Source organism: Anser brachyrhynchus (genome assembly GCF_964034855.1).
Source record: "Anser brachyrhynchus genome assembly, chromosome: 1".
Classification (NCBI taxonomy): domain Eukaryota; kingdom Metazoa; phylum Chordata; class Aves; order Anseriformes; family Anatidae; genus Anser; species Anser brachyrhynchus.
In genome coordinates, this window is record NC_137694.1 from 169,855,625 (window position 1) to 169,869,525 (window position 13,901).

The 13,901-nt window shown below is 33.8% G+C and overlaps 1 protein-coding gene across 1 annotated transcript in view; it reads left to right on the top strand.

Annotated features, from left to right (window-relative positions):
* DACH1 (dachshund family transcription factor 1) overlaps nt 1-13,901 on the top strand; it is a 384,876-nt gene that overhangs the window by 252,880 nt on the left and 118,095 nt on the right. The window contains 2 exon segments of the mRNA XM_080561250.1: nt 5,271-5,426; nt 5,998-6,170. Of these exon segments, the coding sequence (XP_080417376.1) occupies nt 5,271-5,426; nt 5,998-6,170 (329 nt within the window).

Below are 13,901 nucleotides of genomic sequence, written 5' to 3' on the forward strand. Positions count from 1 at the left end.
GTTTTACTGGTCCCCTTCCTGACTTCGCCAAGAATAGAGAACTGAACCATTTCGTGGTCACTCTGCCCAAGACAGCTCTCGACCACCACATCTCCCACCAGTCCGTCACTGTTTGTGAACAGAAGGTCTAGCGGGGCACCTCCCCGGTAGGCTCTCTAACCAGCTGCGTCAGGAAGCTATCTTCCACGCTCTCCAGAAACCTCCTAGACTGCTTTCTCTGGGCTGTGTTGTGCTTCCAGGATATGTCTGGGAAGTTGAAGTCCCCCACGAGAACAAGCGCTGACGATTTCACGGCTTCTGCCAGCTGCCTGTAGAAATCCTCATCAGTCTCCTCATCCTGGTTCGGCGGTCTATAACAGACCCCCACCAGGATGCTTGCCTTGTTGGCCTTCCCTCTGATCCTAACCCACAGGGACTCAACCTTATCATTCCCAGCCTCAAGTTCCTCAACATCTAAACACTCTGTAATATAGAGAGCCACACCACCACCCCTTCTGTGCTGCCTGTCCCTTCTGAAGAGCCTATAGCCAGACATTGCAGCACTCCAGTCATGAGTGGTCCCACCACATTTCCGTGATGGCAACCAAGTCATAGCCTTCCCGCTGCATGGTGGCTTCCAGCTCCTCTTGTTTGTTACCCATGCTGCGTGCATTAGTGTAGATGCACTTCAGTCGGGCCATTGTCTTCTTCCCCGGCTTTGCCATTGTTCGCCCCGGCACAGCTCCAACAGGCCTTCTTTCAGCCCCATCCCCCTTCTTTCCTAGTTTAAAGCCCTCTCAACGAGCCCTGCTAGCTCCTGGGCTAGGATCCGTTTTCCCCTTAGAGATAGGGACCCGTCTGCAGCCATCAGGCCGGGTGCCGAGTGAAGCGCCCCATGGTCAAAAAACCCAAAATTTCTGTGTTGGCACCAGCCTCTGAGCTGAAAATACGTGCTGAAATGTTGATTGTTGGGGAAACACCAAATTCTTTAATCAGTCTTTTAAATTATGAAATTATGAAAATGCATCGTTATTATTGTTCCATCAGACTGTGATGAGTAAACATGAGACACTCGAAGCACGTTTTTTAAATAGCTACTTACACTTGGAACTTTAATTTCAAATTTTTTAATGCTTATATTAGTACTATAGCACAGGAACAACATAGTTTGCTACTGGCCTTTTCGAGTGCACATGTATAGAGTTTGAGCAGTCAATGTGTAGCATATACATTTCAAAATTGCGTCCCTTGCACTTGAAAGCCTTGAAAATGCTACTCTTGTCAACTTGGTGCAGCATGAATTGAAATGCAGGTTGAATGCAATGTAGAGCTTCCAATTGCTGCTTCAGAAAGGGTTGTGCTGAATCTGAAATACTTTGCATAATTTAATTAATTATGCCACTAAAAATGATTTTCTCTCAATTTAAAGCAAACAGCTTTTATGAGGGTGAACTGCAGCACCCAGGGATATCAGGTGTCCAAGCTTTTAATCCTATTACAAAGACTTGTCAACTACTGATGGAAACTGGAAAAATGTAAGCCTCCAGCAGGGCAACAAGTGAAGAGGAAGAAGGCAACAAATTTTTAATACTCTTTGAAACCACTGTATGCATTAAGTCCAAATCAAATGTAAAAAGTGACAGAACTGGTAGCTTGCACTTAATTGTACAGACGGCGAGTAGTGTCTAAGGAATAACACTTATTTTGCTTTGACATTAATGAAAATAACTGGTTCCTCTAAGAGGAAAATTGTTATGCTTAACTAGTGTAAGAAACACACAGCAAATGGCCAAGACTATTTGTTTTCATGTCTGTCCACTTAAAGTGTTAAGTAGTGCAGCAGCCTGTAGTTTGAAAGTGTTTTCTAATGTTATGGATTGGATTCTGTCTATGAACCATTTTCATTGTAAACAAATCTCGACAGAGGCTGCTGGACTACAAGTATGAAGGAATCTGTAACTGACTAGACACTACCCTGGATAATTTGCTTTCTGAAACTTATCTATTCCAGTTTAGTATTGGTTTTGGTATCACTCTAAAAGAATAGACACTGTACTTTGGAGGCAGAAAGGAGTTCTGATTTTAAAATGATTTATTTTCTGGGCCATATAATCAGTGCCTAATTGGCAATCTATGACTGACTGTGCAAAATGTTTTGACCAGGTTATGAAAGGTTACAGTAGAATTGACTCTATCTCCATATCAAACATCAGCATGTAACATGAAATTAATTGTAATGTAGACGGTTCTGTTAATAAATAGGAAAAATATCTTACTACTGGGAGTTCACCAGCTCTATGAAATTGAAATGCAGAAAACTTCCATGCTTATCATATTAACAAATATTCATAATACTTAATAATATATTCTGCATATTGCATGTATTCATACATGTATGGTACATATGTATGTCAGCATCTTTGGATGGGAAAGGTTTTTTTAAAAAGTGTTTAAAAGATTTGTAAAATGGTCTCTTTGTTAAGAATACTATAACTGTACATGTAAATTCAAGAACTTTGCTCCAGGTGTGAAGTACATTTTACAAACTGAATATCCTTTTCTGTTTTTTTTTTTTTTTTTTTTTTTTTTTTTTTTTTTTTAAGAATAACAGAAATAAATGTCCATTTATTTATTTATTTATTTATTTATTTTCCAGTGGATGGTGAGGATTGGAGAGTTTGTAGCTACAAAAGCAAGACATATTGACATAGATTCATTTTACTTAAGCTATCTAATTCTAATCCATTTGTAAATGCTTTCTCTGCATTTACTGTAAAGATGTAGGCAAGCCCAGAGGGCATTCATTCCATTAGTCTCTTATGTTCTTTCCTTCTTCATCTCTTGTATGTGTAGGTGTTATCTGGTTACTAGGCAGTACTGGTATTCATCTGAATTGCAGTGTAGTCCCGTTTGTGTTAAACTAGCCAACACACAGGGCTTATGCTGGTTTCATGTTAGATGCAGCAGGACAGACGTCTGCATCCAGCGTGAAATAAGAGCAGCATGGACGAGTCGGATGTACTCTGATACATCATTTGCCAGAACAAAGTTCTTTCTTTGACCTTTATTTAACAGGTGCAAAGATTTAGATTGGGCTTGTACCTGCTCAATATTTGTCAGATTTTTGGTGGCTGTCTTTTAAGGAAGCCCTAAGTGCCATACAAAGAGCTTTATTATTTGTGCACATGTACCCAAAGATGGGATGAAAGACCCTTTGGAACTACCTGTCTTCTTCTATTGAGTACATATCTGCATCAACACCCACATCTTGGCTTAAATTAAGTGAGGTGAACACATTTTCTGTTTAACTCTCATTTCTGGGGTCATATTTGAATGAATATTCAGAATAAATGAAATATAAATGTCACAGTGGCAATAAGCAGAAACTGTGAGAAAAGAAAATTAGAAGATTTTTTTTTTTCAGCTAAGGTTTAGCTCCTTTAATTATATATGTGTTTGAAAGTTGTTTCATGTGTTTTTTAGAGTCCTTGAGTTTTCAAAATACAAGAAAACATGTTCACTTATTAGAGGTGATGATGAGATTCAAATCAGTTATTAACCAGCTCAGCTATATACACTGCATAAAGGTGGTGACAGCTTCATGTAAAATAGTAGAAATATCTAATATAGTTGATCCTTTTCATTGTTTCATAAAATTGCTGTGTTTGTGTGCGGTAGAGTTAGGACTGAATTTTCATTACCTACTTCTGAACATTTTATACTGGGATTGAGACAGTATTGAGCTAATGAGTTAGAATTTATATTGAGCCTTAACTGTCTTCATGAAGTAACTAGGGAAAGAAAATCATGGCAATAATGGAGTATTTTTCATTATAAGCTATGTTGTACAGCTTTTACAATCAGGTTTTTAATAGATGTAGAGAAATTAAATTGGAATTCTACCAAATTTTGTGCTTTTGTCATCCCATAAAATTGATGTTAAAAAATGTCAAGACCAATGTGCTTAATTTCTACTGAAGTAAGGAGGAGATGGTATTAGTCCTGTTGCTTTCAAGGCCCTGTTGTTTATTAGGTAGTATGATGTAGAAAAACATTCAGAAATATACACTTCATTGTAACCTTCAATGCTAAATATAAACTGAGTATAGATTAAATAGGTTTTGACTAATGTTATCCTAAAGTCCTTATCAAGAGAAATTCACATGAAAACAGCAGAAACATTCAGCCAGGAAGGTGAAATTGCATTCCATATGAAAAAGGAAGAGGTCAAATATTGCTGATGTGTATATTAATGCTGCTGAGAATGCATAGATATAGTGATTTTTTAATATATTCAAACATAGTTTATTGATTTTATATGATAAATATACAAACATACAATAGTTATGGATTACTTCATATGTGTAGACATACATATGCTCAATCTGAGCATTGCACATGAATAGGCACCATAAATAATGTCTTAAGAAAGGATTTTCCGCTTCTACTATACAAAAATGTAAAGGTTAATAATTTTTGTTGTCCTTTAATACTATTTTTCCGTTGAGTTCTGTGGGTATTTTTTATCAGGGGCCCAGCAAAATGCTTAACTACATGAACTATTGCTCATCTCAGCCCTTTTTTGCCCACACTTTTCCTTGCTGTTAATCCATTCCACTAGCAAAAGACTGCAGGAATCAATTAATATTTCCTTACAATTTAATTTCCTTACAATTTAATTAATAATACGCAATAAAAATGTAATATACAACAAAGAAATGTCACCCAAGTATGTTCAATAAATGAATCTTTTAGTTAATTCCTATAATATTTGCTCATTCACAAATACAGGAAGAAATATTAATATAGTTTAAATTTTAATTGGCATAATAAAAAATTATTTTTTTTAGATATAATAAACACATATAAAACAAATGCCACATATGGTTTTACTTGCTATGAATGGCAAAAGTATATGTAAAAACATTAATACATCAGACAAATTTCACGTGATTGAACACCACTATTATACTTTTAGGTCCATGTTCTAACTCAAATTAATAAGTTATCCTTGTGTATCTTTTTCAGCAGATGAAAAAAAAACACACCACCACCACCACCAAAAAAAAATAAAAAAAAAATAAAAACAAAAACACAACACCACTACCAACAACAACAACAGAAAAGAAAAATAAATTGCCCTTCTCCCAGCCCACATACTGAATAAATAAATAAATAAATAAAAATTGCCACTTGCAAGAAAGGTTAAATTGCTGGCCTTCCTTGCAAATTCAGACATTAAAAATTTGGAGTTTTCCTTCATCCAAATAATATATATTCATTCCCCACAGGCAGCAGTGATGGTTCTTGGGATAAAGAAAAACTTCAGTCTCCCCCCACCCAGGGATCACAGTCCTCTGTTAACCACCCCAACTTGCCTGGACAGCATAATGTTCCAGTTAGCCATCCTCTCAACCCTCTTCAACAGAATCACCTTCTGCCAAATGGTACGGGTTGACATCTTTCAGCATTAACATCAGTAGTGTTCCAATTCCTGTCTTTATTTTGTGTTTACATAAATAGGCTATCAAAAAGTCGAAGTTATGGGGGATATTGGAATACTTCCTTCAAAGTTCTAGCAGGGGAAGTGGAGCTGATAAAGAACAAATATGTATGCAATAAAACTGATACTTAAAATAATTATTAACCAGTGTATAAGTGGCATGGTAATGCATTGTTAAGGCATTTTACAGCAGATATTAGAAAAGATAGTAAACAGCCTTTGCTCATCAATGATACTGTACAACATTACACTGATATGATCAAACTAAAGATCAAAGATGTCTAATAGCCTCTACTTGTATGTAAAAACCCTCCATGGTTGCTAGTGATTTACACATGCACATCCCAGAAAAGAAAAGACGCATTGCTGCTTTGTCCTGATGTGGGACCCATCTTGTCATCCATTAGCTGATTATTGTCCATGAGGAGAAAACAGAAATATATATATATATATATAGTATATATATATAGAGAGAAAATAAGTAATCCTATTTGCATTTATTTTTTCCCCACCAGGACTGGAACTTCCTTTTATGATGATGCCCCACCCATTAATTCCTGTGAGCCTACCTCCAGCATCTGTCACAATGGCTATGAGCCAGATGAATCACCTTAGTACCATTGCCAACATGGCAGCAGCAGCACAAGTGCAGAGTCCTCCATCCAGAGTTGAGACATCTGTTATTAAGGTAAATATATTAAAAATTAAATAAAATAAATCTAGCACACTCAGAGGCATCATAAGCATTACAAAGATGGGTAGGTGTCAGATGTTACAAGGTAAGTCATAAAGTCAGTATGTAGCTCTGAGAACAGTAGGCTACTGGTCACCAGTTCTATTTTCTCCTCTCCCATATCATAATCATAAGTATTAAAATAATGCTGAAGCTGAAGCACTTTTCATACAGAATACAAAGCTTTCTGGTTTTTCATATTTAATAGTCTGTAATCTAATGGCATGTTCCTCAAGATATCAAGTAACACATTATTTCATTGTTAAATTAAAACAAGCAAAGATGGAGTCTGTCTGTTCTTCCAATTTGTAATTCTAAGCATTTGAACTGAAATGCTGCAAAGTATCTGAAGAAGGCTGAAAGGCTTAATACTTTGTCTTTAAATTGCCAAATGCTGGAACAGAATGTGATAAAGTTACACAGAACAGACCCAATAATCTCCAGGCAATAATAATAGTACTGTAGAGAACACTCATTCTAAAATGTCTACCCATTTTAGGTTTTATTGCCTACAAGAGTAGCAGTCTAGCCCCTTCTCCATCCCAAATTAATTTGGTCAGAGATTTATTTAGCAGAGACATGGAGTCTTCTTTCTTTTTGACTGAGGATGACGTGTATTTATTTTAAAAGCTTTTTTCTCTTACTACCAGTTATTTATGATTTGATTTGACATTAATTCAGATATTTACATTTTGCATCTTTATCCTTCTTTAGTTCTAATACACAAGATACAAAAAGAATTGCGTGCTAGTTACTTTTGTGCTATTACTTAACTTCCTTACATTAGAAAACAAACAAACAAACAAACAAAAAACGTAGTGGCAAAGTTATTTTACATTTTACAACTATGTTGGAAATCTGTCATTTAATACAATCCTTTTGACAAGATCTGGGTAAATGTAAAATCTGTTGGACCTTCAAATCAGGAGCTACAAAAGTTTTGAAGGAGGAGCACATGCAAAACTACACTTGAGAATTATGAATTACTTTGGCAACAAAACTTTGTTTTCACTATTTTTCCTAGTACTTCCCTTTCTTTCATCATCTGTGAGCTATTTCATTTCATATGTAAGAATTCAAAATTTGATCTTCACTAGTATTTTTAACTTTCTGTTTCAAAACTTTGACAAACAGTTGCATTTGGAATGCAACATAGCTCCCAGATTATGAGAAAGAAAATAAATAAATAAATAATAAAAAAAAAAACACTAAACTTTTGTGGAAAGCAGGCTGTAGGAAGGGGGCCTGGTGTGTTCTTAGATCTAACCCCATTATGGGAATATAATGACCCTGGAAGCACTAACTGAGATGTAACTCTAACTCTTCTAATTAAAATCTAATAGGTTTAAAAATATTGGACTCTGAAAGAGAGACTTTGTCATTATGTAATTATGTATATTATTTTAACCATAGACAGCGCCATACCAGAAGATTTTCCTTACCCCAGAGTTCTTTAACTTCTAAACAAGTTCATTCTTGTAGCTCATTTAGGCAGAAAGATAGTTTTGGTCTAATCTAGGTGAAGAACTTAAAAATACCCAGCAAATTTTGATTTTCAGTTTGAAATATTTTAGCAGTGTTTTGTAACTTTTTCCCCCCCAAATCTTGATTGTTTAAACATATGCTTGTATAAATAATCAGCACAATTTATCATCTCTTTATCTTCTCTTATATACCTACGAAAATTCAACAATTGTTTATTTATGCTACAAAAATCTTCATCATAGCAACCAATTTTTGTGCATCTCCTCTCATAACATTTTGCACATTATTTAACAAAACAGGTTTGATGTTTCCACCTGGTTTGCACACAACCAATAATTGGAAAGATGTGGATTTAGAATTAAGTGTTTTTAAGTGGCCAAATTAACTTATGTTCTTTTTTGAACAGTATTCTCTCTCAGAAGTGAAATACATTTTTTTTAAAAAAAATGTTTATGCATTTAAGTTCACGGTTTGGGGACATTTACATAGAACCTGACGGAGACACTACCTAAGCACTGCTGTATCTTCAGTCAAGACCTGTAGCATATTACCCACAATACATTTATATTAAAGGTAAATACATGAATAAAAGAGTGATAAGCTGCCATACAAAACTCACATCTTGCTGCATATAATTATTTCAGTAATCCTTTAAGGGCTCAGGAACTTGTACATACTTTCCTACTCTGTACATACTACTGTACATACTACTCCTACTCTTCCTACTCTTTCCTACTCTTCCTACTCTTTCCTACTCTTTCCTACTACTGTACATACTTTCCTACTACAGCCTCTTTGTGGTACACCATATCTATAGATTCATGTCCTCTGCTTTTGCCTAGGAAAGATGAATATGGTCATGTGGATAGAGAGAACACAGCCTATTATGCTCCTATTTTTTTTAATGCTAAATTGGATTGAAAACAAAACCTGATCAATATAAAAGCACAAGGTCATTGTTTGGGGGATTTTCTTCCCATCAGCATGGAAATAACGTTACTGGAAATTTACCTTTCCCTCACTAGAAATAATCAGAGGCTGTGAGTCTAGTGCCTGTTGAATTATATGCACTGAGAAGTTGAGAAGCAAACTTCAATCAGCATACTTTCTGAACCTTACACTAGCAATGAATAATAGCTTCTACTACAACTAAAATAAATATTTTAGAGTATAGATGTAAGTGAGAAGGTCAAACTTGCTTTTTCTTTTTTCTTTTTTTTGTAGGAATGGTTAAATAGTGAAGTTGCTCTCTTTTACAAGAGTTTTTGTTATTAGAATAATACTTTCCTTATACTGCTACATTTTTAGGCTTTTTTGTTTTGTTTTCATTATCTTCTGCATCAATCTTTTAACCTTGGTTTACTTAAATACTTTTCCTCAATTACAATTTTCCAGAAGCTGATTTAAAAGGACTATGAATCACTCATCGTTGAGTTCATCTTTATAACCTGAAATGTCAGTGTAGATTTGAAATTAGAGTACAAGATAAGTTTAAACTCTAAAGTTAGATGACCTATGAGAAATTTCTACTCTGAAGAATAAATCCAGAGTTACCATCTCTAATTAAGTAAATGGAAACGAAATTCAGTCTTAGAAAATAGGAGTCTTCAGCTTATAAATATCCTGGTTTACTGGATAGAACTGACCGTGAACAGTGCCACAGTGTATGACTTGCTGACCTTTCTTTCCAATTCACTGAGTTCACAGTGAGTGTTGTTATCTTTAAACTCACAAAGCTTAAAATGCCTTTCTATTACTGGGTAATATTTCATTTCTTCATGATAAGAAGGTGGAATAAAGCTGAGATCATATATTAACCAAACATTTTATCCTGCTGTGTTCCGGAGATGAGACAGAGACAAAATTATAAGGGAAAAACTTAAAAAGCAACACTTTTTTTTTTGTTTTTTTTTGGCAATGAACTCTGAGCTCTAAAATCTTCAGAATTATAATTCAGAAGAGTTTTTTGCCTTTTCGAACATAAGACAAACATTAGATGTTGTTTTGTAATGGAATGTTTAGATATATGAGTTGGATGAATAAGAGGAGAGCAACAACAAGCAGGGACAGCAGATTGTGACAGCAATGAATAGTGGTGTGACAGCTGTGACCTGGGGATGCTTTAGATATGAGGTGGCTTTCATCACCTGCCCATGGTTTCAAAGGCTCGGATTGTTAGCAGTTTCACTACATCATTTGTTTTTTTTTTAGTCAGTAGAAAGATATATGAAAATATAAAGAACATGCCTTATATTAATAGCAACATGAAAAATTCTACTCTGATAGTTAGAACAGAGCAGAATGCCAGAATCAAAAATTACACTTTGCCCATGGAATATTACTAATAGTTATGGGAAAAAATAAGAATAAAGTAGGGAAAAAACAAAACAAAACAAAACAACAACAACAAAAAAAACATACACACACAAAGCAAAGAATAACTTCATCTGAAAAAGTAACCAGTGGCACAGTAGTTTTCCACTGCTTATTAAATACATGAAACTAAATTTTTCTAATTCTCTAAATATATCACAGCACTGGTTGCCTTCTTCTCATCCAATAGCAGAAACTGACAATGAAATGAATAAACTAAGATAGCAGCTGACAGTTGATTTTATAGGCTAATATTAATTTTTATTCTGATATGAAATTTTATTTTAACATTCTTCTACTTTTCCATTTTTCACTGACAATACGTGTGTTACTATTAACATATTTGATGTTCCTATATATTTTTTTTTACCTGTAATTGCTGCCAGATAGTCCAAATAATAGACCAAGAGAAGAAATACTAAACTGCTATACAATGACATAGGAACAACGTACATTTCCATGTTTCAAGTGAGAGTGGTGATGAGGAAGTTCAGAGAGTGGACCTGAAAGGAAGATGACTGTAAGAAAAAAATGAACAGGTTCACTTCATTGAGGGTGTAGACAGCAGAGAAAAGGACTGTAGAAGTCTTCTATGACTACTGTGTGAATAACCTTGAGTTCTTGAGTTTAGTGCAGTTTTAATCCTAAAAGATATTGGCCACAGTATTTCAGTGTAGAAGAGTTTACTGATAATTTATTTTCCAGTTATGGAAATGGTGCTTTTTATTTTATTTATTTTTATTTTTTATTTTTTAATGGTATTAGTTAAATTATCTTTCAAAATTGGCTGACACAGCACTCTGTAGAGAAAAAGGCATAGGAATTACCCTGAAAATACAATTAGACATCCTGGAAAGAAAACCATTCCACTTCAGTGTTGTTACTAATAAAGTAGAATTTTCCTGTACTATAAACTTAAGAAGACTGCCAGAATTGTCTTCTGATATCAGACTGAAAGTATATACGGAATATATATATACTGAATAAATATATACTGAAAAATCTTTAAAAGTGTCTCTCTGGATGCACTGAACAAAATAGCATCCAAAGTTCATATTGAAGGGCCATCCTCAAATTTCAAAAGACAATGTTAGGAAATACTAGAATGCCCCTGCAACTTTAAAGTGATGACATTCCATTTAGTAACCATTCAGTGAATGGTTAATTGTTCAGCTTTTTTTTTTTTTTTTTTAATCAGTGTCTGTCTCATTTTACTTACTTTTTTTTTTCTGCATCCTGTGTTGAATGCAGAAGTTTTCTATGGACACTTCTGTGCCTTACAGGAACGTAATACTCAAAGAGTGGTGGATACATATTTGCAACATGAAGTATACTATACTCATTTTACAGAAAAGTATTGAGACCAAAATAATTATATGCAAAATTGCTAAAAATGATATTTTTGGAATGCCTAATGAGAAAAACATGATTTTTCAGATAACCTATTATTTCTGGACACATTTGCGTGTTGATGTTACTTTAAAGTGATTTTCTTGAATTTGTGAATAAAGTTATTTTCATTTCTTCATTATCTGATACATATGACATAATTCTTTGTATAAAAAGAATTTTGATTTAATATATAAATAAAAAAAACCTAAGTACATATTTACTGCTACTAATAGTAAAGCAAATACTCTCCTATAAGTAGTCTAGAATAAATCTAAGAACACTTACTAGCTCCTGAAATATCTAGCTTCAGATGTTTAGACTAGAAAAACAAACATGAAATCTGTGATATAACTAAAAAGTTTAAAGTATATTATAAAACATTAGTATTTAATTTTCTTTTTGTTGTGACCACAGAGACTAGTATATCTTAAAATTATACTTATGAACTTCTGCATAATAGAGAAAATCACCAAGCTAATCAGAATCTTTCTTTTATTGAGATAACATAAATATGTATATGAACACTTCTAGCACCGTTTGTTCATTTAGTGTAAGAAGACCTAGGGTCAAAGTGTAGCTGAACTCCTTTATTATAGCTTAATCAGCTTTATATTAGAGGTCAGTGTCTCAAATTATTAATTCATACAATCTATATATTCAAAATTATTTATTTTAACTTTTAATACAGATTGTTTTATTATGAACTTAGAGGATGGTTCCTGTATACCTGGCATGTAACTGGGAATAATGTCTTTGTTGGTATAATACGGGATTCTATTACTGTTTAAACAGTATGCTTATATGAATTGATTTGTGTAATGTAAAATAAATATCTGCAGATAAATATCTCACATGATACAGAGAAGGTAGTGTATATATATATTTTTTTTTGCTTGTCAATTTGCATATGTGTAACAGAGAACTATGTATGTGATGTAAGATTAATTTGATTTAAAATGACCATGAGGTACAATGGATGGGATTCATTTTGCTGTCTTCTAAGGCACAACTCATTGGACTTTTTTTAGATATCTGCTTTATAGAGTGAGGTAAATTGTACCTTGGAAGCATAAATGTATGAACAAACAATAAGCCTAAGGTGAGAAGCTCAGATGTAGACATTTGTACTGTAGACAACTACATTTAGCTAGATGAATCTCATTCTTGGTGTTTGGCTGGATCTACAGTTTTGATTGACCTTGAGGAATGAATTCATACCACTGCTTCTTATTCTTAAATGTTTTTATTTTTCAAGTAAGACCTGATTTTCAAAAGAAGAGAGGGAGAAAAAAAGGAGGAAAATTCTGTCCAACCTGCCAATAAGAAAGTGATAATTCAGTTTGAAGAAGTTTTTTGCATGTCTATGTATTTGCATGTTGTATATATAAATGCCTATGTGCATTGTATACTATAGAGGAATACATATATGTATATAGTCCAAATATGTATTTTCCAAGACAAAATATAATTTATGAATTCAGTTGAAAGGATACACTCAAATAAGAAGGGGTTCTGAAATAGTTGTCAGGACATTTTAATGAGAACACACAGAATGCAGAAGCTCAGTGACACTTCCAGAAATGATCCTGCTCCATCATGATTCCAACACCAGCTGCTGCTCTGGTTTCACTAGGACAGCCAGCCTCTCTCTCTCTCTTTTTAAATCTGTTATGGCCTGTGAAACTCACTGCCTGGCTATGCTTTATGTACAGACCATGATTTCAAGTGATTTGGTTGAAATAACAGTTAAACTATTACTTGGTAGTTTGTTTTTCCTTCTAGCCAGTTAAATTCTGCTGATATTCCCAATGATCATGCAGTAAACAGAGAAATAAAAATCAAACAAATCTATAGTCTTTTTGTCTATTGATCACTTTCTACATTTTGTGTTATCAGTTATCACTATCATGATGGGAACAGTAAGGCAGAAACAATGAAAAAATGCAGACAAAAAAGATCAAAAATAGAAAGATAAAAAGGCAAATATTATAACGAAAACCTCAATAGGTTTAATGACAATACAAAACATTTGAAGTTGTGAATTTTGATTGGGATTAGAAGCATGTGTATAATAAAAGAATAGAAAAAAAAAAAAGACAACATTTGCATCAGTGAGACATCAGCAAGATCAGACAAGCTGATAGTGCTATTCAAAAAAGGAAACAGAAAATAAAAATTTATAGCATTCAGACAGTTTGAATGAACACCAATTTTATAGTAGTGACTGAAGAAGTTAGGAAATAATTTTTAGCATCTTGTCCTTTGGACTAAACATTAATTTGGAGTCTGATAGCACTGTAGGCTAAAGCTCAAGGAAAGATAAAACTGTAAAAGCAAAATGTCCTGTTTTCAAGGAATATAAAAAATAACCGAGAGATTCACTTCTTTCACTCTTTCAACAAGTACAATATCAAATAAGTATGTCATTTCACAAGA